General features: G+C 39.8%; 1 protein-coding gene across 6 annotated transcripts; it reads right to left on the minus strand.

Moving 5' to 3' along the window:
• Positions 1–1,736: 1,736 nt before the first annotated feature.
• Positions 1,737–25,065, minus strand: ZNF512 (zinc finger protein 512). 6 transcript variants are annotated; one of them, XM_084900841.1, is made up of 15 exons: positions 24,936–25,065; positions 24,315–24,373; positions 19,682–19,780; positions 15,892–16,076; positions 15,376–15,471; positions 14,997–15,080; positions 13,643–13,767; positions 13,013–13,099; positions 12,301–12,399; positions 11,536–11,703; positions 8,391–8,579; positions 6,543–6,644; positions 5,605–5,667; positions 4,424–4,522; positions 1,737–3,416 (listed from the first exon to the last, which is right to left on the minus strand). In XM_084900841.1, the coding sequence occupies exons 1-15, from the start codon at positions 24,963–24,965 to the stop codon at positions 3,105–3,107; spliced, it is 1,797 nt and encodes a 598-aa protein (XP_084756967.1). In that variant the 5' UTR covers positions 24,966–25,065; the 3' UTR covers positions 1,737–3,104. The 6 variants fall into 6 exon arrangements, with proteins under 6 accessions (XP_084756967.1, XP_084756962.1, XP_084756964.1 ...); XM_084900836.1 differs by lacking the exon at positions 24,315–24,373 and having other exon boundaries at positions 15,892–16,102; positions 24,936–25,054; XM_084900838.1 differs by lacking the exon at positions 19,682–19,780 and having other exon boundaries at positions 24,936–25,054.
• Positions 25,066–25,308: the final 243 nt, after the last annotated feature.

A 25,308-nucleotide genomic window follows, 5' to 3' on the forward strand; every position in this document is an offset into this window, starting at 1 on the left:
AGGCTGCAGACTAGAATCCAGACTTTGATTCTGGTCATGGGCACATGCCCAGATTGCCGACTGGATCCCCAGTTGGGGGCATGCAGGAGGCAGCCTATCAATGATTCTCATCAATGTTTCTATCTCCCCTTCTCCCTTCCTCTCTGAATGCCTCTGCTTGTTTTAGGAAATTGTTATCAAATCAAAGTTTTTAAATATTTGGTTAACTTTTAAAGTCTTATGCAATCTATTACTTCCCTAGCAATATCCTAAATTCTAAGAGGATAAGTAAAATTAATTAGTGTTAAATATAGTAAGTACTTTAGTTTTAGATCACCTATATATTTTCTTACTATATATGCACTTAATACATTAAATGTTGTTTGTAATTATTATGTGCCATATATTTAGGCCTATTTAATAGAACTGGGAATAGTATTTTAAATTACTATAGACATTTAGGGTAAGTGTTGGTTTTTTTTGCACTTACAATATGACTGTTAGATCAGTGATTTCTTTGAATGCTGAATCCTAATAAAACCTCTTATTTTAACATTGCTCCTCTATGAGCAAAATATAATCAACTTTGTTCTCCAAAAATTATCAGTAATAAAAAAAACTTAAAAAATAATTTTCTTGCCGAAACCGGTTTAGCTCAATGGATAGAGCGTCGGCTTGGGGACTGAAGGGACCCGGGTTTGATTCTGGTCAAGGGCATGTACCTTGGTTGGGAGCATATCCCCAGTAGGGAGTGTGCAAGAGGCAACTGATCGATGACTCTCTCTCATCAATGTTTCTAACTCTCTCTCTCTCTCGATTCCTCTCTGTACAAAATCAATAAAATATATTTAAAAAAATAAATAAAAAATTTTCTTGAATTGAGTCTTATTTATGTGTAAAATGGATTCCTTTAAATTGGTTAAACAAAGGACTCTCCCTCAATGTACCTTTAACTTCTAGCTTTAACAGTATTTCTGTTAAATATGTAGTTTCTTTACTAAACAAGTTTTTGTTGTTAAAAACTAAAAGCCTACTTGGATTATAATCCATTGATTTTATTATTGTTCCAATATATTTTCTACTTCATCACTTTTCTCTCATTACTTTTGCTCTCTTATATTTACTAGTATGTATGCAAATAATAAAAATGCAGAAAATAAGACTTTAGATAACATGTAGGTACCTTAAATTGAATACTTCAATTCATGAGCTGAAAATACAGAAAGATGGCACTTGAAAAGCATGGTACCCAAGAAAAATTTGAAACCTTAGTCTCTCTGGATGCAAAAACCCTAGGAAAATATATACCCAGGCTGATGAGATATTAGACTCTTTACTCTTTTATTAACTCCCCTCCTACCACTGCTGGCCCCATTATCTATCTCAGGAGTGGAGAACTTCTATCTCATCTCAGTTTAGTTTTAATTCCAATCATCCCAGATAGTGAGTCTGGTATACTGCTCTCACATCACTCTCTCTTTCCCTTTCTCTCTCTAAAATCAATTGAAAAGGAGGAGGAGGAGGAGAACAAAGAGTGCCTATAAGGGCCTGGCATGAGATTGGGCAAGTATCCTACAAAGTTCACTTTAATCTCAAATTATTAATTTTAGCCAGCAGATTTTTGGGGCTAAGGAACAACCGAGACACCTGCATTTGATACTTATTTCAAACTCATTCCCCTCTCTATCTTCTTATCCCATATATTGTATCAGCAAGAAGTCATATAGCAGGTCGTAGTCAATGAACAACTGGAAACATCAATCTAACACAGTCATTTATTTCTTTTGTCATTGCCAAACATTTCCCAAGTCTTACGCACCAGAAATTAATATAGCTTCATTTCTTCTCCCTGACAATCCTCATCTACTGAAAGGGCTCTAAGAGCACAACTGCAAATGACAATGTACAGTGGATATACCATGTCCTTCACTTATTCCAAAACATCTAACAGCCCATTAGACATCAGGTAGACATGAGGTACAGAAAAAGAATTTTTCTTTCCAACTCCAGATAAATATCGATATCTGGTGTCAAAGTCTCAGGATTAAAGACGATAAAACACACGTAAAAGAGGATAGATAGCAATATTCTCAGAAAATTCGGTCAGAGGTTGACTAAAGGGAGGGATGAGGACTTAGTGGGATGTAGACAAAGTGAGGTCAAGTCCAGGAGAGAAGGAACGAGTGCCTTGGCTACCAATCTTAGTGGCATTACCAGGAACACTAGGATTCTGTATTAAAAAAAAAAATCAGGGCAATCAACCTGGTTATTTCTCAATCCTTAGAACTGAGAGGGCAAAACAAACTTCAGGAGGGCACCGATTATAACGACAGAGGAGGCCTCAAGCCCCAGGTAAGTTGAGGCAGTATTTATTGCTTCTTCTAGTTTCTTCTTTCCAGCCACTTTAATGTTTGGGACTTATTACACCCAAGAGTGTTTTTTTATGCCTGTGGGTTTAGTTAGTCATTGCTACTTGAGGAAGACAAAACACTTCCCAGTAGAATTAGTATAGGGAAGTTCTAGCTTTTTCATCCTAAACCCATTTCTTTCTTTCAATCCTAAAACCATGTTGAGAGAACCACCTCCATAAAGTTTGTTTCCCAATGAGGGTAACCTTATTATACGAGTGACATTTCTAGCTTCTAGACTTGTTATAGCACAAATATAAAATGATTAATCAGTATGGTTTTAAAAATTTAATTTGGAATTGTTTTATAAAGTTAATGATGGAGACTACTAAACCAATGGAATTTCCAAGAACATTCTACACCCCAGGAAGAAAAGAACAACCAGTTTTCTTAGTCTCATACAGGGCAAGAGGGGCCTATAGCTGGCCTTAAGAGGGAGCTCTTTGGGCAAGATAAGAGAAAAATAATAAGACTCCAATGAGGAATAGCAGGAAAACCTACCAAAAAGTGTTGGGGGAGGGAGGTTGTCAAAGTGAATAAGTAGGGAAAACAGTGAAATTTATACAGGAGGAAAGAGTTGAGAAAGTTGTTGCTTTTCACAAACAGCTGAAAGAGTACATTTCTCTTCACTCAGCCCCATAACTCAGTCCTCCCAGCACAGGTCCCCGTGACAAGAGCATCCATCCACTCTCCCAGGAATGCTCTCACACTGCCTGCCTATTTCCTTCCTCGTTTATGATTAGCCTTTGGGGGCTTTACTTTCTGGACCTGTGCTGGCACTGGTTCCTGCTCTGGTTCTTTACAGGAGGTCGACACCAGCAGTTCCTCATTTTTCCTCCTCTGATCTTTCCCTACTCTGTGGCTCTGCTCTGCTGGCTCAAAAAGCTCCGCGCCAGCCTGCTGCCGCCTTCTCAGAGACCTCCTGCTCCTGTGCTGCTGCCTCCGCTTTTCTTCTTCTTGCTGCCGCTGCTTTATCTTCATCAACTTTTCAAAGCTTTTGGTTGTTGCTGGGTTTACAACAAACCAATCCTACAAGGCAAAACAGAAACACTATCCAGTCAAAACACAGTGAAAAGCATAGAGAAGAGGTGTGGGAAGAATTTTAAAAGGCATGGTTAGGGCAGAACACAGAGTTTTTTAGTTTGAAAATTTACAAATCGTCTAAAGTTATTAATTTAATGAACAGCTAGATTTATCATTGTTCACCTCTCTTTTCCTTCCTTCTTTTTGCTGAGCCATTTGCAAGTTAGTTGCAGACAACATATTCTTCAACCAACCCTAAATACTTCAGCATGTATCTGCCTAAGAACTAGGGTGTTCTTCTGCGTAACTACAATTACCACATTTTGAAATATTAACATGGACACATTGCTATTATTTAATCTAGTTAATATTCAAAATTCCTCAGTTGTCTCAATGTCCTTTATATTTGTTTCTATGCAGTATTTTATTTTCTTTTAATGTTTTTATTGATTTCAGAGAGGAAGGAAAAGATAGAAATATCAACGATGAGAGAGAATAACCAATCAGCCAGCTGGGCTCTAGGAGATATTTTAAGTAGCATTAAGAAGACATTAGAATATTAGAAGCCCAGCCTATATGGCTCAGTGCTTGAGTGGTAACCTATGAACCAGGTGGTCATGGCTTGATTCCAGGTCAGGGCACATGTCCAGCTTGCAGGCTCAATTCCCTTTGTGGGGCATGCTGGAGGCAGTCGATAAATGGTCCTTTCTCATCATTGGTGTTTCTATCTTTCTCTCCCTCTCCCTTCCTCTCTGAAATCAATAAAAATATTTTTTAAAAGAATATTAGAAAATGGAAGTAGAGAGACTGCTGTTAAATAAGATGTAAATTCAGCCTGGTTCCCAAGTGCCTGATTTAACTGGATTGAACTCCAATGTCTCTAGTAACTACTTTTCTTTCCTTGACTGTCCTAGGCCACAAAAACAGAACAAAATCCATCTCTCTTATGGTGTATGTATGGGAAAAGGAAATGATTAGAAAAGAAAAACACTGTGAAAAAGCAGGACCCTCACCTCAGCATGGACAGAGTTGATGTGATACTTGACACCACTCTCTGACACAAATTCTTTCTGACAGAGAAGACACTTGTATTTTCCAGCCACAAAGTTTCCCTGTTTTAAAGAACAGAGTATTACTTGCAAACTCAGGAACACATACCTGGGCCACATGCAGGGACTGTTATTGATAAAAAGAAGGGATTCTACTTCAGCAAAGGTAAGAAGGAAGAAAATCCAAAACAGCAATATGTTTAAGAAAAACAGCTCAGGCAGACTATCACCACTATATATCTATCCTAATGCAATTCTCTACAAAAACCTCCCACCCCCTCAACACAACCCGAACTCCTCCTACTTTTATTATGTGACATGTCACATCTTTCTATCTTCTCTTGTTCGTTACTTCACTTTCAAGGTTCTCTTGATTCCTCCCCCCAAATTATCAAACTTCTGAACTTCACTAAAGGCACCAAAGTGTAATTCTTCCCAATATAATCCATTGCTGCAGAGTCCCTTAAAAACCCAGGATTAGAAAAGTATCATCCATAACACAAAGTTTAAGGACTCAGAAACTAAAATCAAGATGACCACGCTCTTAAGCATTCCTAGACTGATCTGGTCTGGATGCCTACAACCCTCTTATTGCTGTGAACTGAGACTTCTCCCCCTTCTTGAAGCTTTGTGTTTCCATGATGTTCATTTTGTGTGGAGAGATATTTCTAAAAGGGATTGGAAAGTGGCACCAATCCCCATGGCTGGTGGGTTGTAGGTAAATATGGAAAGGACTCAGTGAGGTAAATGGCTCTTAGCCTGACACCTAGGGATCTCACCTCCCACCTCCCACCTCTAGAGGCCAGTATAGTTCAAATGCATTTAGAGGTTCTTCACTAATCCAAATAAGTGCATGTAAATTGACTCTAGAAAGTTTAAGACCCAATAAGGCAGGTCAGGTCCAGTGTGGTAAAGATTCAGAACTAATATTTTTCTCCAAACTCTTCAATTGATATGACTTATGGCTATCTTGGCCTTTTCTGCACTTTGGATATACCCAATAATAGACCAAGATTCTTTGGGGCATAAAAAACTAAATCAGCCTCTGAAGGTAACAGAAAACAGGACAATTAGCTGTTCACTAAACTGAATTCTCTTCTATTTCAGAAGTCATGTTAAGAAAAATAGTTCAGAAAGTTACTAACCAAAGTACAAGAGCCCAGGTGAGCTTTAAGGCCAGATACACTACTGTAGACAGCCTCACAACCCTGAAAAAAAAAGAAGAAAAACGACGTGAAGACTATACAAAAGAGCATCCTTCTCTCAGCAATCTGGTTGTTGACTATGACCAACCTTACATTTGTACCACAAACAAACAGGAAAAGAATTCACATGCAAGCCACAAAAGCAAAAAGAAAAACCAACAAAAGGTTAAAAATAAAATAAAAAAGATAAAGAGGTAAGGTATTTACAAAGCCTAACTTATTCCCTTCCCTGGTACTTTTTGATACTTAAACATAGAAAATTACAGATGGTTTTTTTAATCTTTCTTTAGTACAAATATGTCTTTTATTACTTACATATCTACTCCTCTGCAAAGTACTGTATACATAGGTAAATTAGATTAAAGATGGCTAGAAATTCTCTGCCACTCTTCCTATCAAATGGTGGAGTCTGTTTATCCTCTCCTTGAAGCTGGGTTAGTACTGTGATTCCTTTAACCAATGGAATGCTATGGAGAGGTGCTGAACAAATTCTGAAACTAGGTCTTAAGAGATCTTCAGCTTCTACTTTCATATTCTTAGAATATATCCTCTGCTGGTAATCTAACTATCTGCTAGAGAGAGAGGCCATGTGCAGAGCCAAGCTTCCCAGTCAATTAGCTGCATAGAAGCCATCTTAGACATTCAGGTCCCATCTGAGTTTCCAGCTGAATGCAACCTATGAGTGATCTTAGCTGATGCCATGTACAGCAGGAAAACTACCCTGGGCCCTGATAAAATTATTACAGAATTGTGAACAAATAAAATAATTGATGTTAAGTCTCTCAGGTTCAGGGGCTTTGTCACAAAGGAATAAATAACTGAAACAACAGCAGATGCCTGATAAACATTTACTGAAAAAATGAATGAGAAAGAACCACCTGATTAGGGCACTCAATACGATGGTATTTCTTGATGTCTGACTTCCATTTATGTAGTACTTCCTGGCTGAAGGTAGGTAGCCCAGGGCGAGTATATTTTAACTACAAGATAAGAAAGATTTTATTGGAAGAATCCAACTTCCAAAACACCCCAAAAGTTTCAACCCAACTCATTAGGTTATGTAATTCTGGAGTTCCTCAAGTGTATCTTCATATAAAAATAAACAAGCCGAAACCGGTTTGGCTCAATGGATAGAGTGTCGGCTTGGGGACTGAAAAGTCCCGGGTTCGATTCTGGTCAAGGGCATGTACCTTGGTTGCGGGCATATCCCCAGTAGGGGGTGTGCAAGAGGCAGGTGATCGATGACTCTCTCTCATTGATGTTTCTAACTCTCTATCTCTCTCCCTTCCTCTCTGTACAAAATCAATAAAATATATTTTAAAAATAAATAAATAAAAATAAATAAATAAATAAATAAATAATTGTAATATGTAAGACCCTTTAAAGTTCCTGAAACTACCCTACCCAGTTTGGTTCTGGGATAGAGTGTCAGCCCACAGGCCAAAGGATCCTAGGTTTGATTCCGGTCAAGGGCACATATCTCAGCTGCAGGCGCAATCCCCAGTGAGGGTATTTGTGCAGAAGGCAGCTGATCAATGATTCTCTCTCATCATTGATGTTTCTATCTCTCTCTCCCTCTCCTTTCTTCTCTGAAATCAACAAAATTAAATTTTTTTTAAATGATAGGGAAATGTCAAAAAGAGCTTTTCATGGCCAAATACAATTTGAGCAGCAAAATAAATAACAATAACATTAAATCATAGGCCATTGGATAAAATAAATACCATGAGTCTATACTAATATAAAACAAATTAGAAGGACAGAGCTGTCTCTTAATAATTGTAGAAGAAACAAAAAAATAATAATAATAATTAAGCAAACAACACAGTAATAATTGCTGCAAGCCTGAATCATTGATGGATACTAAAGTAAGTAGAAAGTAGACAAAACAGGTTAGTTATGTAGTCTCAATCTCTCAATTATTGAAAATATTCACTCATTAGAAAGGGGAAAATTGTAATTTTGCCATAGAAAAAGCTGGACAACACACCCTAATCAAGCGTTTAGCATTTACCTCAGTTAAATATAAACTAGTACATATGAACTAACGAAGTGGAAACACATTAGGCAAGGACCACGAAAAGCTAATTTGGGAATTTAGGTACCCTCTGGAAATGGTCCAAAATTAAGAGGCCCCTTAAAGAAGCTTCTGAAACACACTGTTTCTCTAAAACCTACATGACCTGAACACTGGAGCTGGATCAGATGTACTTCATCTCCAAGAAAAAAAGGAAAATATGCTATGGATGAGGACAGTGGGGGGTGGGGAAAGGGCAGAGGGTGGGGCGGGAACCTAGTGGAGGGGAGCAATGGAGGGGAAAGGAAATGGGGAACATTTGTAATAATATGAACAATAAAGATTTATTTTTAAAAAAAAGCAAAAGCAAAATATGCCCTAGCCAGTTTTGGCTCAGTGGATAGAGCATCAGCCTGCAGACTGAAGAGTCCCAGGTTCGATTCCAATCAAGGGCATGTACCTCCCTCTCCCCCCTGGTCCCGGCCCCGGCCAGGGCTCATGCAAGAGGCACCCAATTGATGTGTTTCTCTCACATCAATAATTCTGTCTTTTCCTCTCTCTAAAAATCAATGGAAAAATATCCCTGGCTGAGGAAAAAAAAAAAAAAAAGCAATAGCAAAATATTGTTTATCATGCACTCACTCAAGTGCATGTAATAAGCATAGTATCAGACATAATCCTTCAAAGGTAATACAAGTTTCTACCTTACCTTCCGGTCATCAGGTATCAGATCCTGAAGAACCTTCCTCTTAGGCCATTCCTTGGCCAGTTCCACAGAGGCCAGCTCCTGCAGGTGGTACACAGCTATCTTGGCAGAACGCCTCTGAACTCGGCCCCCACCCTTTGGCTCCAGGCTCATCTCTTTTAAGCACTCTGACTGTCCTGACCCTGGAAAGATCTGCAAAAATGAAACATAGCAAACAAAACACAAACCTGATTAGTGTCTTCCAAAAGAGGTGTTTAAAGGCTGACCTTTCTGCTCTCAATAGCAAAAGAGCTATTCATTATCTTGCTAATCACTATCATAAAGCCCCACCATCTTAATGTACATTTTACCTCACATCACATACAAAAATTAACCCAAAATGGGTAAGAGCCCTGTGTAAGCCATAAAACAATAAAACTTAAGTATAATTTTGTTAAATGTGTTGTTCAGTTACAATTAACATACAATATCATATTGGGGGAGTGATGGTTTATTGATGTGTCAACTTGGCTAGGCTGCAGTCATCAGTCATTAAAACACTAAGCTAGTTGCTGATGTGAAAGTATTTTATAAATCTGATTAAAGTCCACAATCAGTTGACTTTAAGTAAGAGAGATGTGACAGAAGAGGCAATAGAGATTCAAAGAATGAGATAAACTTAACACTATTGTTGAAAATGAAGGGTCCATGAGCAAGGGAAAGTAGGTGGGCTTTAGAAGCTCAGAACAACTCCTGGCCTACAGCAAGGAAATGAGGTCCTACAACTACATGGAGCTGAATTCTTAAGCAACCTTAAGGAGCCTAGAAACAGATTTTCCCCTCAAGTCTCATAAAGGAATGGCCCTAAAGAAACTTTGATTCCAGTCTGGTGAGGCTCTACACAGGGGAGCCTGCTGTACCGACTGTACCTGGACTGCTGGCCTACTGAACTGTGAGATAATATGTTGTATTGTTTAAGCCATTAGTTTGTGGTGATACTTTTTACAGCAGCAACAGAAAATTATACATTGGGTTGGGCAAAAATATCTTAGATACAAGAACAAAAGCATTATCCATAAAAGAAAAAAAAGATAAATTGTACTTGATCTGCTCTTTGAAGAACACTATAAAATATGAGAAGATGCTACAGAATGGGCAAAATATTTGCAGAACACATCTGATAAAGGATTTGTGTCCAGAATAGGTAAAAAAAAAAAAAAAAAAAAAAAAACTCTGAATGCAATCAAAATTTAATAGTAAGACAACAAAAACTCCAATAATAAAATGAACAAAGGATTTTTTAAAATATATTTTATTGATTTTTTTACAGAGAGGAAGGAAGAGGGATAAAGAGTTAGAAACATCGATGAGAGAGAAACATCGATCAGCCGCCTCCTGCACACCCCCTACTGGGGATGTGCCCGCAACCAAGGTACATGCCTTGAACAGAATCGAACCTGGGACACTTAAGTCTGCAGGCCGATGCTCTATCCACTGAGCCAAACCGATCAGGGCAACAAAGAATTTTTACAGACACTTCACAAATGAAGATAATTTATTAAAGATTGACATTGCCAATAAGTAAATGAAAAGATGATCAACATCATTAAATCAGGGAAATGCAAATTAAACCACAGTAAAATACCACTACATACCTCTCAGAATGGATTTTTTTTAAATGAAATTGACAATTGCAAGTGCTGAGAAGGATTCAAAGCAACTGGAATTCTCATCCTTTGCTAGTGAGAAGACAAAATGGCATAGCCACTTTGGAAAACAATTTGGAAGTTTCTTATAAAATTAAACATACATTTATCATATGACCTAGCAATCCCATTCCTAAGTATTTACCCAAAGTAAAACTTATTTTCATACAATAACTTTTTAAATCTTTATTACTGAAATTATTACTTATGTCCCCCTTTTTCTCCTATTGACCCCTTCTAGTCCTCCCCCAGGCCTTCACCACCATATTGTCTGTATCCATGGATTATGCATACATGCATACAAGTTCGACTGATTTCTTCCCACTCACCCTCCCCACCCTCCCTCTGGTTCCATGCTTCTATATCTCTGGATCTATTTTGTTCATTAGTTTATTTTGTTCATATGATTCCACATATGAGTGAGATCATGTGATATTGTCTTTCTCTGACTGGCTTATTTCACTTAACATAATACTCTCCAGCTCCCTCCATGCTGTCTCAAAGGGTAAGAGATCCTTCTTTATTACTGCTGCATAGTATTCCATGGTGTAAATGTACAACAGCTTTTTTATCCACTCATCTACTGATGGGCATTGAGGCTGTTTCCAGATCTTAGCTATTATAAATTTCACTACTTTGAACATAGGAATGTATAAAGTCTTTCTGATTGGTATTTCATAACTCTTAGGATATATTCCTAAAAGTAGGATCACTAGGTCAAATGGCAGTTCCATATCTAATTTTTTGAGGAAACTCCATACTGTTTTTCCATAATGGCTGCACCAGTCTGCATTCCCACCAACAGTGTCACACAATAACTTTTTTTGTTGTTTTTATTGTTTTAGAGGGAAGGGAAGAGAAAGAGAGAAAAACATCTATTGGCTGCCTCCTACATGCCCCCCACTGGGTACCAAGCCCACAACCCAGGCATGTGCCCTGAAGAACTAATTACAAAGAGACATAAGGAAATTTGGGGAAGATTATCAAATTGTTCTATATCTTGATTATGGTGATGGTTACATGATTATATGAAGTTGTCAAAACTTTTATAATGGTACACCAAAAGGGTGAATATTAATTACATCTTGAAACTTAACTCTTAAACATGAAGTAAGGGGAATGTAAAAATGTAATAAAATAAAAAAAAAGTCAACACAAATAAATTGGAATACAGAAAACAGCCGGACAGATTTCCACAAAATTTCTAGCTAAGGGGGAATGCCTTAAGCTGTAAAAAAATAATAATGCATTTACTTCTGCTTACACTGTATAATGAACTTTGATTTCTCTAAGCTAAGGATATTCAAAAGGCAGAAATAAGAGAACAAAGGAAGAACCAGGAAAAGAAAACAAAAGTTTCATAATTAAATGAGTATACAGACGAGGAACCAAGAATGTATGAGAAAATATAGGGCTAAGCAGCTTCCCAGAATACCCCAGTCTGGAAAGTAATCAGTACTCACAGGCCCATGCTCTGACCTCAGGTGATACGCAAGTCCAGCCTTCGATCTATATGGCTTCCCACAGTGGTGACACTTCAAGATCATCTCCTCCAGCTCTGCAGCCTCTTTGCCACATTTTTTGACATGGTACAGATATCCCATGATGCTGGTGAAGCTACTAGAGCAACTCTGAACACAGGAGAGAAACCAAAACCATAATCTTATATCTTTTGACATGATCTCTAAATTTCTCCACAGCCACAGGCAGTCAACCACCACTCCACACAAACAGACCCTCTGATGTCACTAGACCCTTCCCAGCATTTCCCATTGGCACACCGCCTTCTTGTCCCTGGCCCAACAGCTGCTCTGTCTACCACCAAGCATCAAATTCAATGTTCTGTCCACATTTAACAAACTAGAACTGTGCACCTCTTCTGTGTCAGAGCTTCCTCCTTAGTCTCTGACCCAAAATCAAATACCCAGTAATATCAAAGTTCCTCACAGTGAGGTTACTAGGAGCCTCTTCATCACACCAAAGAAAGAGGGGTAAAGAAATCCCTTCAAACAAAGGATAAAGGGGGAAAAATAAATTTTTAGAGATAAGAAAAAAATAAAGAACTATTAATGAGTTGAGGAGACCTGGAAAAGCGGGAACCACTCTTATGCAGGAAGATGATACCGAACCAGGTCTAGAAGGGAGGAGGAGGAGAAATGGAAGAGAATAACAGGAAGACATGGGCCTAAGACTCCAGGCAGAAGGACGTGCCGTCCTTTGGTTCTTACCTCACGCATGCACCTGAGCTTTCCCAGTCTCTTTAGAACTGTTCGGAGCCGTTCCCTCTCACTTGGCTCATCTATTTCATCTCCGGCCTTCAAAATGGGCTAGAAAGCAAGAGAAGCAAACAAACAGATAATTCATGAAAAAGACAGATATGGGGGGAAAAATTATATCATAGAAGAATCAAGGACTAGACTAGCACCTAAGCTGATGCCCAGGACGCCTATCTTATCTGACTCCTGGCTTTCTCCCACATGTGTCAAACACAAGGCCCGCGGGCCAAATCCAGCCCGCCAGGCCTTGCAATGTGGCCCGCACCGCGCTGTCATCACTGCACTCCGCTGTCAGTTTATGACATTGTCAGTTTATGACTGTTCAGTAAACCATTCGGCCCGTGATTTAGGCTGGATTTTAGATTTTGGCCCCTTCTCTGATTGAGTTCGACACCCCTATCCTAGACAGACAAGGAAGTGAATGTAATGGAAATTAGAGTTCTAAGCCTCTACCTCCCAGGATATGAACCTTTGGGACTAACCTAAACACAAAATACCAATGTATCCACCACAAAGGTTTCATTGTACGTAGGTCGTCTATTGAAAGGCTCTTCTTACACCCCTGTAAAGTCCCAGAGCCTTAGCCATGTCCACTGAGTTATCTATACTCATCTAAGACACCCCAACACCACGTAGGCTCATATAGGACAGAAGACACTCTTACCAAACTATTATGATTTGCCATGACGTGATACTTCATCCCTGCCAGTGAACGCAGTTGTTTCCCGCAATGATGGCAAGTAAACATTTCCTACAGAGAAAAAATACTGCTCAGCGCCAGTCTATTCAACAGAGAAAAAGAATGCCACGAAGTCCTATTCAAATGCTGTCTTCCGTATCTCCTATATTTCCCAAACTCAAAAGTCAATGAATCTCAAAATCCCGTAAACTCCATGTCACATCCTCAAGGAAAGAGAATTAAAGGCAATTCATTTCTTACAAAATAGAAATTACCATTTACTGAGTGTCAATACTTGCCAAATAATGGGGTAGGAACTTAGCATGTGTTATTTCTTTCTTATCCCTCTCATAAACTATCCAAATAGTAATTATTTTATTTCTATTTTATAAATGAGAAAACATGAGTTCACACATAAAAAGCTAAATGATACAACTAGTAAGTGGCTGAGTAAAGATTCAAACCCAACTCTGTCACAGTCAAAGCCTATGTTTTCCCTATGACAATGTTGCCTCTTCTCCACGGTAATCAGCATATCCAACACAGCGCCAGATATCTAAACTTTGGGTAAAAGATGATAATATAACAGTCATGAAATGCCACAAAATATCTAACCTGTTTGCAGTTTTCCATGTGTTTCTTTAAGCCCTCTATGGTCTTCCTCCCCACTGCCTGGCAGGTAGGACAAGAGACACTGCCTTTATCCACAATTTCTAAGTACCACTGCTCCTCTAAACTGCCTACAAAGAAGATAAAAGAACATGATATAATCTGTGGTACTCTCCAGAAACAAAAAGCACAATTCCAGCACTTAGGAAAAGTATCACAAAATGGGTTTTCCCCTTCCTGGGGAAGAGACTCCTATTGCTTATGACTTCTAGAAATAATTTTTCCGACAAGTGAGGAGTTTCTGAAATTTCTACTAAATTCCCCATGATTAAAAACCATTTAAGAAACCTCCAAATCCCAATGGCTTAAAGAACTAGGCAACAAGCGCCCGGAAGGGAACACTACAAAGTGTGAGTCTCCTCATGTAGGAGCCACTGTATTAACAATCCAAACAATCAAATCAGGACGCGGACACTTTGTTAACCAGCTAATGGCCACGTGTCCAAAATGGAACCATCCCATTTCTTCCAGATGCGCTGGAATGTTTAGAATTTAAGTTGCCATGATTATCTTTACACCCAGAGATGTCACTAACAGTCTGACTTTAAAACTGGGCAATCAGAGTGGATACGCGAGGTTTGTGACTATAGATGCGTGTGGGCAAGGACCACCGCTTGCACCTATGGATGCTGAAGAGACTATAGCTCTAATTTTTAGTCAAAGGTTTGGGCTGCTGCAAAAATGTTACTTTGAATATATTTTAAATTGTTAAGATAATTTTTTATATTTTTGTTCCATGTGATTGGAATGACTTTCAAGTATCTGCAAATAGGGTAATTGTGAAGCATTAAGCATTTACTGGTGAAAAATGTATATATTCCCATTCCAGGAAATAAGTTAGTAAAACTGAATAAATGCTTTAAAGTTTAAAAAAAAAAAAAGAACTAGGCAACATTTCTTTTCCAGCTTTAATGAGATATAACTGACAACAGGTAACATTTTTCATAGCAGCATTTAATAATGGGATACTGAGATATTTAATAACCAGTTTGCTGAGTGCTTCCTATGCCTGAGACTTTGTTAAATGTTTTTATCTCATTTAATTATCACAATTCTGACTGCCTTTATTATCCGTATTTAGAGTCAGGGAAATTGAAGCTTGCAAAAATTAAGTTGAGGCAGATGAGAAAATTAATGAAGAGCCAAAACTTGAACAAGTGTCTGTCGGACCTTCAAACCCATGCTTATTACCTGCTCCTTCTTAAATAAGTGCTTTTCTACATCATTCCTTTACCAACAATAACAACAAAAATCAGAATGCATGAACTAGATCCCACAAAGCTTCCAACAGAAAGCATACCTGCTGCATAAGATGGTGGTTCCTTCCGACTACGACGAGCCTGGGGTTTGGGATTAGGCTGAGTTTTAGGCCGTTGCTTCCTCCCTGACGCAAGACAGAAACTTGAAGCCCAGCGTATCACCTTTGCTAACCCCTCTCTAGTACCAACATCTCTCCCTCCTCTCCTCAACACCCTATGCCCCAGTCCCTTAACCAACTGACTCCCTTAAATAATGACAGAAGGAAATGAGGGTAAAGTAAGGCAGGATGGAAGCCATGCTTTGCCTAAAAATTCAAAGGGTTCTAAAGTGTTTCAAGGGCCAAACCCTAAAGTCCCTCTCCCTCAAAGAGCAAAGCCCAGGTACCCGGGGGGAAAGAACTAGCCAAGTTACACCATTACCATACAGCTTATGCTTCTTCTGAGGAAATTCTCGATAATCTTCATCTTCTTCCTGCCTGGGCTTCCTTTTTCCTTTAGTTGATACTTCATCTGACTCTGAAATATCATACACACAAGACCTAAGTAGGGTATAGAAATGAACATCTGGGCCTGCTTTCAAAACATCACTCACAAGACCATCAAAGGGAAAGATCATTAGCAAGCACAGGCCTCAGAAGTGCCTGTGACATTGTTAAAGAAGTTGGTGTAGCCCTAGCTGGTTTGGCTCAGTGGTTGAGCAGCCAGTGTGGCTCAGTGGTTGAGTATCAACCCATAGACTAAAAGGTCACCAGTTTGATTCCTGGTGGGGCACATGCCCAGATTGTGGGCTTGATCCCAAGTAAAGCACAGGCAGGAGGCAGCCAACGGATGTTGATGTTTCTCTCTCATTGATGTTTCTCTCACATTGATGTTTCTCTCTCTCCCCTTCTCCCTTAGTCTCTCTCTAAAATCAATAAAAACATTTGAAAATGATACCTTCAACATGGGGAGTAGCAGCTGGCTTGATCCTTCTCATCTTCATACAGTAGGTAGATTTTCGGAAGGTTGCTGGAATATCACTTACTGGTTCACATGACGAGGCAGATGATGAGCCGCTAAAGGAATCATCGTGAGGAATAGTGTACTGGAAACTGTTATCCTTTACGGAGCACTTGTTCCTGCTACTAATATGACACAAAGATATATACTGTAAAGGAGAGTGTGGAATAAAGTTCCTATTAATTGTTTTATATCATTAAGAAGATAATCAACTTGGTTACCTTTGAAAAACAAATAAGTCTGATAATAAAAACAATTTAAATTATAATCTTCAAGCAATTACAATAATCTAACATAACTCATACAACTAGTATTATACTTCTTTATAACCAGAAAGAGTAAGCTGTTCACACAAGTGAATACTCTGCAGCCCAAGAAGGCATTACTTTATAGATTCACCCAAGAAAAGAAACTAGTGTAATAGGGTATTCTGTGGATCTATAGCCAGGTATGTCAGGTTTCCTTATTTCTCAGACAGAGGGTCCTGAGAATAAAGGAACCGAAGATCCTAACCGGTTTGGCTCAGTGGATAGAGTGGTGGCCTGTGGACTCAAGGGTCCCAGGTTTAATTCCGGTCAAGGGCATGTACTTTGGTTGCGGGCACATCCCCAGTAGGGCGTGTGCAGGAAGCAGCTGATTGATGTTTCTCTCTCATCGATGTTTCTAACTCTCTATCCCTCTCTTTTCCTGTGAAAAATCAATACAATATATTTTGGAGAATTAAAAAGGAACAGAAGAACAGTTTGTAGGCCCTATTTGATCCATGTGCCTTCTCCCTAAACCCTGATGTCAGAGCTACCCTATCTTACTTAGGCAACATGATTCTTAGCTCCTATATATAGCTAAAGGAAGGGTGCTATCTTGACTTGGTTAAGCTGGCTAAGAAATCTGGTATACAATTGGACCCAAATTCCCAAATCCAAGACAAGCAAGTCAGTATGACATTAACCAACTTAATGAGTAACTACAAATTATCTTCTAGGTGGCTCAGGATATGGTAAAACAACAGTTGTCAAGGTGCAAGACCACTTTATTTATTTTTTTTTAATGTTTTTATTTATTTGTTTGTTTTTCATCTTTATTGTTCAAAGTATTGCATATGTCCCCTTCCGCTCACTCCTACCCCCTCCAGCCCACCCTCCCCAACCCCTGCCCAAGCTTTTACCGCCCCACTGTCTGCATCCATGGGTTATGTACATATGCATACAAGATATCTGGCTGATTACTAAGTGTGAAGCCACTTTAGATTTATGGTTTAGAAAGGTCATTCAGGATGCTGTATGGAAGATGATACGTAAAGCAAAAACGTATAAAGGAAGTTGTATGGATGAGATGATGAGGGCATGAACTAAGGTTTTGTAATAAAGATAAGCTGACAGCCCTAACCGGTTTGGCTCAGTGAATAGAATGTCAAGTCTGCAGATTGAAGGGTCCCAGGTTTGATTATGGTCAAGGGCATGCACCTTGGTTGCAGGCACATCCCCAGTAGAAGGTGTGCAAGAGGCAACAGATCGACATTTCTCTCTCATCGATATTTCTAACTCTCTATCCCTCTCCCTTCCTCTCTGTAAAAAAATCAATAAAATATATATTTTTTTAAAAGATAAGCTGACATATTTAAGATAACACTTTAGAGGTATAGCTGATAAGAATTAAAGATAGAAGTTTTATGAGCAGGGAGTTGGAAGAAATACAGGTGACCATTCTTAAGAAACTATGTAAGTAAAATGTGATAGAAATAATAAACCATTTCACAGAGACATGAACATAAAAAGCATACTACTGAATGAAAAGAGAAACAGAACAAGATCTATAGCATGTCAATTCAGTAAATTAAAAAAAAAAACACACATGTAAATATCACTAGCTATTTTGCAAAAATTCATAAATACAAAACAGGAAACCAAGATAGTGGCATAGATAAACACCTAAACTGCTGCCTTTCACAACAATTTCAAAACTACAACTAAAAGGCAAAACTGACATCACCCAGAACCACAGGAAAGCTGGCTGAGTGGAAATTCTACAATTAAAAGGAAAGAAAAAAGCTCACGGAAAATCAGAAGAGCTACAAAGGACTGAGGTACGGAGACACGTGCACAGAGAGGAAGGGCAGCTGAACGCTTGACTGGCGTTCTCTGGTGGCGTTCTCTGGTGAGAGAGGGATGAAGCCCCCAACTGCACTGAACCCCAGTTCCAGGTAAAACCCTGTGGACCCCGGCTCATATGGGAGAAGTCTGGACTGTCAGGTAAAGAGAAAGGCACATGGAGGCTCGGAGACTTGAGGAAACCACGCAGGAAGGGGTCTGGAGGCATGGAAGCACAGAGAAGACTGACTGCTAAGGTTACCGCTCGCTCTCCCTAGTGGAAGGGAGTTGAAGCTCCTGACTGCACTGAAACCCAGTTCCGGGCGAGCCTGGGAGAATCTGAACTGTTAGGTGGAAACTCAGGGAAGCCGCGGAAGGCAGAAGTCTGGAGGCCTGCGCGCAAGGGCAGGGCTGATGGGAAACCAAAACTGTGTGCTCAGCCCTGAGATTCTGCGCCATCCAAGCTGAGCATAGAGGCTTTTGCAATTTTGCAAGTCTGGTCCTATAAGGCTGTCTCCAGCACAGGTCTCCAGGCATAGACATAGCTGAAACACATAGCCAATTGGCCTGGAGGTTAATTCATCCCAGTGACACCAACATCAATCAAGACTTAACTACAGCCCTAACCGATTTGGCTCAGTGGATAGAGGGTTGGCCTGCAGACTGAAAGGTCCCAGGTTCAATTCCGGTAAGGGCATGTACATTGGTTGTGGGCACATACCCAGTAGGGGGTGTGCAAGAGGCAGCTGATCGATGATTCTCTCTCATTGATGTTTCTAACTCTCTATCCCTCTCTCTAAAAAAATCAATAAAATATAAAAAAAAAAAAAAAAAAAGAATTTCCTAGAAAAGGCGGATAAAATTTAGTGAGACCCTCAAGAATATGAAAAAGGAACAACTAGAAATTAAACACTGACTGAAATAAAAAATATTATAGAGACTCAACAGCAAACTAAAGGAACGTAAGAATCAAATCAAAGATCTGAAATACTAAGGAGCAAAAAACACTCAAACAAAAAAGAAAAAAGAATCCAAAAAGTTGGCCGAAACAGGTTTGGTTCAGTGGTAGAGCATCGGCCTGCGGACTGAAAGGTCCCGGGTTCGATTCCGGTCAAGGGCATGTACCTTTGTTGCAGGCACATCCCAGTAGAGGGTGTGCAGGAGGCAGCTGATCGATGTTCCTCTCTCATCGATGTTTCTAGCTCTCTATCCCTCTCTCTTCTCCTCTGTAAAAAATCAATAAAATAAAAAAATAAAAAATAAAAAAGTTGAAAAAGTGTAAGAAGCCTCTGGGACAACTTCAAGTGTACCAACATCAGAAATATTGGGGTGCCAGAAGAAAGAGAGAGAGTAAGATACTGAAAACCTATTTGAAGAAATAATGACTGGATTTGCCTCACCTGGTAAAAGAAATAGACTTACAAGTCCAGGAAGCACACAGAACCCCAAACAAAAGGAATTCAAAGAGGACCACACCAAGACACATCACAATTAAAATGCTAAGGGCAAAAGAGGAAGAGTGAATATTAAAAGCAGCAAGAGAGCTGATACTACGGATACGGGTTTGGGTTTGGCTCAGTAGATAGAGCGTTGGTCTGCGGACTGAAAGGTCCCAGGTTATTCCAGTCAAGGGCCTGTACCTTGGTTGCGGGCACACCCCCCCAGGGGGTGTGCAAAAGGCAGCTGGTGGATGATTCTCTCTCATCGATATTTCTGACTCTATCCATCTTCCTTCCTCTCTGTAAAAAAATCAATAAAATATTAATTTTAAAAAAAAGCAACAAGAGAAAAACAGTTAATTACCTACAAGGAAGCACCCATAGGATTGTCAGCTGATTTCTCAACAGAAACTATGCAGGCCAGATGGGAGTGGCAAGAAATATTCAAAGTGATGAATACCAAGAACCTACAACCAAGATTACTCTGTCCAGCAAAGTTATTCAAATTGGAAGGCCAGATAAAGAGCCTCACAAATAAGAAAAAGCTAAAGGAGTTCATCATCACCAAATGAGTATTATATGAAATGCTGAAAGGTATTCTTTAAGAAGAGGAAGAAGAAAAAAGTAAAGATAAAAATTATGAACAACAAATATACATCTATCAACAAGTGAACCTAAAAATCAAGTGAATTAAAAATCTCAGGAACAGAATAAACTGATGAATATAATAGAATCAGGGGCACAGAAAGGGAGTGGACTGATAATTCTCAGGGGGAAAAGGGTATGTGGGTGCAGGAAGAGACTGGACAAAAATCATACACCTATGGATGACAGTGGGAGGGGAGGTAAGGGCAGAGGGTGGGGTGGAAACCTGGTGGAGGGGAGCTCTGGGGGGTGAAGGGGAGGAGAAACTATTGTAATAATCTTAACAATGAAGACTTATTAAATTTAAAAAAAAAAAATTCACAAATACAGGGGTGAGCACAAGTGGGTTTACAGCCCTGGCTGGAGTGGCTCAGTTGGTTGGGCTTCATCCTGGTCAGGGCACATGCCTGAGTTTTGGGCTTGATCCCTTGTAGGGGCTGTGCAGGAGGCAGCCCATGGATGATTCACTCTCACATGGATGTTTCTCTCTCTCTCTCTCTCTCTCTCTCTCTCTCTCTCTCTCTCTCTCTCTTTCTCTCCCTCCCTCTCTCTCTCTCTCTCTCTCTCTCTCTAAAAATCAATTTAAAAATCTTTTTAAAAAGTAGGTTTACAGTTGTTTGAATGGAAAATATAATAATTACTAAGTAGTTATCTGTAATAATAAAAGCATAATATGCGAATTAGACCAGTTGTCTTTCAGGACAAAGCCAGGACTGCAAGGGAAGCCGGTGCCAGCAGCCAGGGAAAAGAAGGCCTATTCTTGCACAAATTTCATGCATAGGGCCTCTAATATCAAAATAAACTCTATTTTGCATATTCACAATTGTAAACCTACTTTTTCCCACCCCTCTATTTAAGGGTAAATATCAAACTTGTTAACATGGTTGTCTATTGGGAGGAAGGGGATGGAAATGGGAGTAAGAAAAAATAACAGGGACTGATAATGTCAAATGTTACAAAAAGGGTAGAATGATTTTCAGCTCTCTGCACATGAGCTCTAAGATTATCAATTTAATACAAAGAAGTCCTGGTTCTGGCATAGTGGCATAAGTCCATCATACCTACTGACTATAACTAAAAACTCTGGACTCTGGCCAGGCCCGGAGCAGCTCGCTCCTCCTCGCCTGCCCATGCCCCAGGGCTGCTTCTCAGACATGGCTGGAAACTTTTGGGGGAACTTGAGGGTCTGCTGAATCAAGTGATGAAGGCTTAGATCTGGATGTGTTGAGTTGTTGTAGTGCTGGGGTGTTGATCTGTGAGCGCCTTGTGTGGGGTCTGGATGAGGTTGGTTGATCTATTTGGATGTGTCTTTTGTTTGAAGTGTATCCTTGGGAATGTGGAGGTATTACTGATTTGAGAAAATGCTAAGCAATTGATTTGCTACCTGAAATATTTAAAGTTCTGAAAGTTTAAGGTCTCTTGCCAAAAAGAGGTTTTAAAGCTAACACCTTAATTTTAATGAAGAAAGGGAGGACTTGCCCTTTCAGAACAGGTAATCCAATTCCAGCCAGCAGCTATCTTTAAACAATGTGTTCATTTACATTTGAATGGCTACGCCTTTTGATAGCCCAAGGGCAAGTTTACATGTAAACAAGTTTGCTTCTCAGTTCCCAGGGCAGAAAAAAAAACAAGGTTTAAAATTATTAGATTTTAAAATTTATTCTTAAAAATATAAAAATTTACTAATTAAAAAAAACAAGGAAATTAAAAAACCTGATGAACAATATTAACTGTTGATTATAATAGAGATACGGGAGGGGAGTGGACTGACAATTCTCGGGAAAAGGGGTGTAGTGGATGCGGGGAAGAGACTGAACTTAAACTGTGCACCTATGGATGAGGACAATGGGGGTTGGGGAAAGGGCAGAGGGTGGGGTGGGAACCTGGTGGAGGGGGGAAAAAATGAAGAACTTTTGTAATAATATAAACAATAAAGATTGATTTAAAATAAAAATAAAGGAAATAAAATAAAAAGAAATAAAAACTCTGGACTCTGAAAAGTTTATAAATAAAATCACGTGGGTTGTGGAGAAGAGTAAAAAAATTAGGGTGTTGCCGGGACCGGTTTGGCTCAATGGATGGAGCGTCGGCTTGGGGACTGAAGGGCCCCGGGTTCGATTCCGGTCAAGGGCATGTGCCTTGGTTGCGGGCATGTCCCCAGTAGGAGGAGTGCAAGAGGCAGCTCATCGATAACTCTCTCTCATTGATGTTTCTAACTCTCTATCTCTCTCCCTTCCTCTCTGTTCAAAAATCAATAAAATATATTTTTTTTTAAAAATGAGGGTGTATTTCCCAGTTTTTCCCCCCTCACATGTGGCTTTGCAACAAGGGTTGCAGTGCATGATGGTCTAAATCCCAATAGATAATACACCTTTCTGGCCAGAGAAACCAGGAAAAGGGATACCTATAGAGCATGTGTGTGGTGGGGGGAGTCACAGAGAAGAGATAGGCAAAAAAGGATCCCATAATTTTGGGTATGAATCCACACAAATCATGGCTCAGCCTGAGCTATGTATGTGTGGAGCATACCCAAACCAGCTTTTGTAAAGGCTTAGAAAAATGAAATAAGACCAACCCCTGAGCTACTAGTGTGATATGGACCCAAACCAATGTATCAAAAGCTTTGAGAGCAAAAATAAGTTTTGAAACACCCCCAAAAAAGTTTCAGATTTACCCATGGGCTATTTATGTACAAAATATACCTAAACCATCATAGCAAAGACTCAAAGAATTGAACTGATATTGAACCAATGCCCTCAAAAGGCAAAATCACTTATGGTCTGAACATAAACAGGTTACCTTTTAAATTAAAAACATTAACATTTCCCAGAAGATTCTGAAACGACCCAGAGTCTATATATATATAGCATTCACAATCTTGAGAACTCCAAAATTATGCAATATACAATCAGGAAAATGTGAGCAAATTCTCAAAGAAACAGATGATAAAGAGATGACAACCCCAACATAATCTAGATGTTGGAACACAGACTTTAAAACAACTATTATAACTATGCTCCATAAAATCAAACACATTTGAAACGAAGGAAAAGGTACTAGATTTATCAGGGTGATTTACTTCGTAAGTTATATGTATAAGCACTATGTTGTACACTTGAAACTAATATAATTGTATGTCAATTGTAACTAAAAAATTAAAAATTAAAAAAACACACAGTGAAGGATCATTATATACCCACTAAATTAGCTAAAATTAAAGACTCACTCTCATAAACTGCTGGCAGGAATGTAAAACAATACCATCCTTTTGGAAAACAAGTAATGTCTTATAAAGTTAAACACACTCCTGACATATGTATGACCTAACCATCTTAAACACTAAATACCATCTCAGATACTTATCAAGTGAAACAAAAACATTTTTCTACCCAGAGACTTGTGCAAGAATGTTCATAGCAGCTTTACTATAATACCCCCAAATTGAAAATAACCCAAATATTCATCAAGGTAGATGGCTAAATAAATGGAATTCTACTCAGTATTAAAAACTACCTTTCATTCAAAATCATAATTCTGAGTGAAAGAAATCATGCAAAAAGGCAACATAATGTATAATTTCATTTATATAAAATCCTAAAACATGCAAACCACTGTAGTGACAGACAACAGGTCAATGGTGTCTGAAACATAGATATTTAGTAAATGTTATCTGAATGAATTAATCCCTTCCAATAAACACCTAGTTAACTCCTTTTTGCATTAATATGTAAAAGCTTAGCACATTCAATATACAAAATACAGCAGTCTGGAAGCCAACTAGTTTGAAAATACAAGGATATCTTAGAGTCATTTTCATTATTCCTTCCTATGTTCATCAATGTAATCCGTGTGTACATAAATGGAGAGCTACAACTGAGTCCTACCTTGCATTTTTATTATAACTCGTACTTTTGCAAGCGGAGTTTTTCTCTGGGTTTAGACCTGCCCTGTCCAATGTGGTAGACATTAGCTACAGGTGGCTATTTAAATTTAAGATAATTCAAATCAAAAGCAATTTAAAAATAGTTTCTCACAGTGGCCACATTTCAAGAGCTCAAAAGCCATGGGTGGCTAGGAGCTACAGCACTGGGCAGTGCGGAAACGAAAATATTTTCACCATCACAGGTAGCTCTCTAATGGACTGCGCCGGCGACACAATTACAAACGGACCTCAGAAAACCTCACTTACGTCTTAGTTCCCACGATCCTCGTGCTCCTCTGCTGCTTAAAGGATGGGGGTCCCGAAGTCTATCAAACGCAAGCATACGAGTGAATGCTAGGGGGGGTCTCTGAACCTTGACCACGAAAAGACCATTCCCCGGTGCCCTGAAGACATGAAGCTCTCCCGGGGCAACCACCTCAAACCGAAGGAGGCAGGGCTTTTTTTTTTTTTTTTTTTTTTTTTTTTAAGGAAAAGTGTGCCGATCTATCTTCCTAGGGCAGGTGACAACACCAGAGCCTTCATCTTCCCCATTCTGAAAACCCTGTCTGGATAGAGGCTCTGAAAGGAGGAGAAAAAAGAGAGGACAATGGATATGGGAGGCATCGGACATACAAAAAAAAAAAAAAATAGAATAGAAACTAATGGCGATGTGGCGATGACCTGAATCCCAGGTGGTGAGGAACAGGCAGCGGAGAAAAGTGGGGAGAAAAGAGGAGGACAGGTAGCTCGGACCTAAAAGGGTGGGGCCTGCGATGGGCTCTGATAAGAACCAACTGGTGAGCTTTTGGGACAAAAGCGAGGGCCGCCGCGTGTCGCGGGCTCCACAGCGCTCCCTCGGAAGCATAACGGCCAAACCGAGAAACTCACGGCGGGAACTGCACCGAGCCTGGAGGACATCACTCCCTCTCCGCGCCTAACAAATTCACCCCAGGGCTCCAGCCAGACCAACGCCACTTCTGCTCTCCTCGCCTCTCCCGGATGTGGAGTCTGCGCAGTCCGCGCGGCGCGACTCCGTCCCAAACGCCCACTTCCGCCGGGCGGCTTCCGAGGGGGCTGCGGCCGCCGCCGGGGCGCGTCACGTGACGGGCCGCCCTCCAGTGCCTCGGAGACCCCGCCCCAGGATGGTGTTGTGGGGGCCCAAGTGGAGAGTGGGTCCTGGCCTCAGGATCCCCACCCTCTCCATTCATGTCCACCCCCCCATTTCCAGCACGATGGGTGGTCTTTCTAGATGCACAGGAAG

The sequence above is a fragment of the Pipistrellus hanaki genome (genome assembly GCF_964339955.1).
Source record: "Pipistrellus hanaki genome assembly, chromosome: 12".
Taxonomy (NCBI): Eukaryota; Metazoa; Chordata; class Mammalia; order Chiroptera; family Vespertilionidae; genus Pipistrellus; species Pipistrellus hanaki.

What these genes read in the sequence shown, in the direction of transcription:
- ZNF512 (XM_084900841.1), bottom strand. Translation starts at nt 24,965, where the DNA reads ATGTCCTCCAGGCTCGGTGCAGTTCCCGCC. An exon ending in AGGATCGTGGGAACTAAGAC is followed by an intron (nt 19,781 to 24,314) that starts GTAAGTGAGGTT and finishes ATTTTTTTACAG; the next exon opens with AGAGGAAGGAAGATGGATAG. An exon ending in TGCTACTCCCCATGTTGAAG is followed by an intron (nt 15,472 to 15,891) that starts GTATCATTTTCA and finishes ATGATATTTCAG; the next exon opens with AGTCAGATGAAGTATCAACT.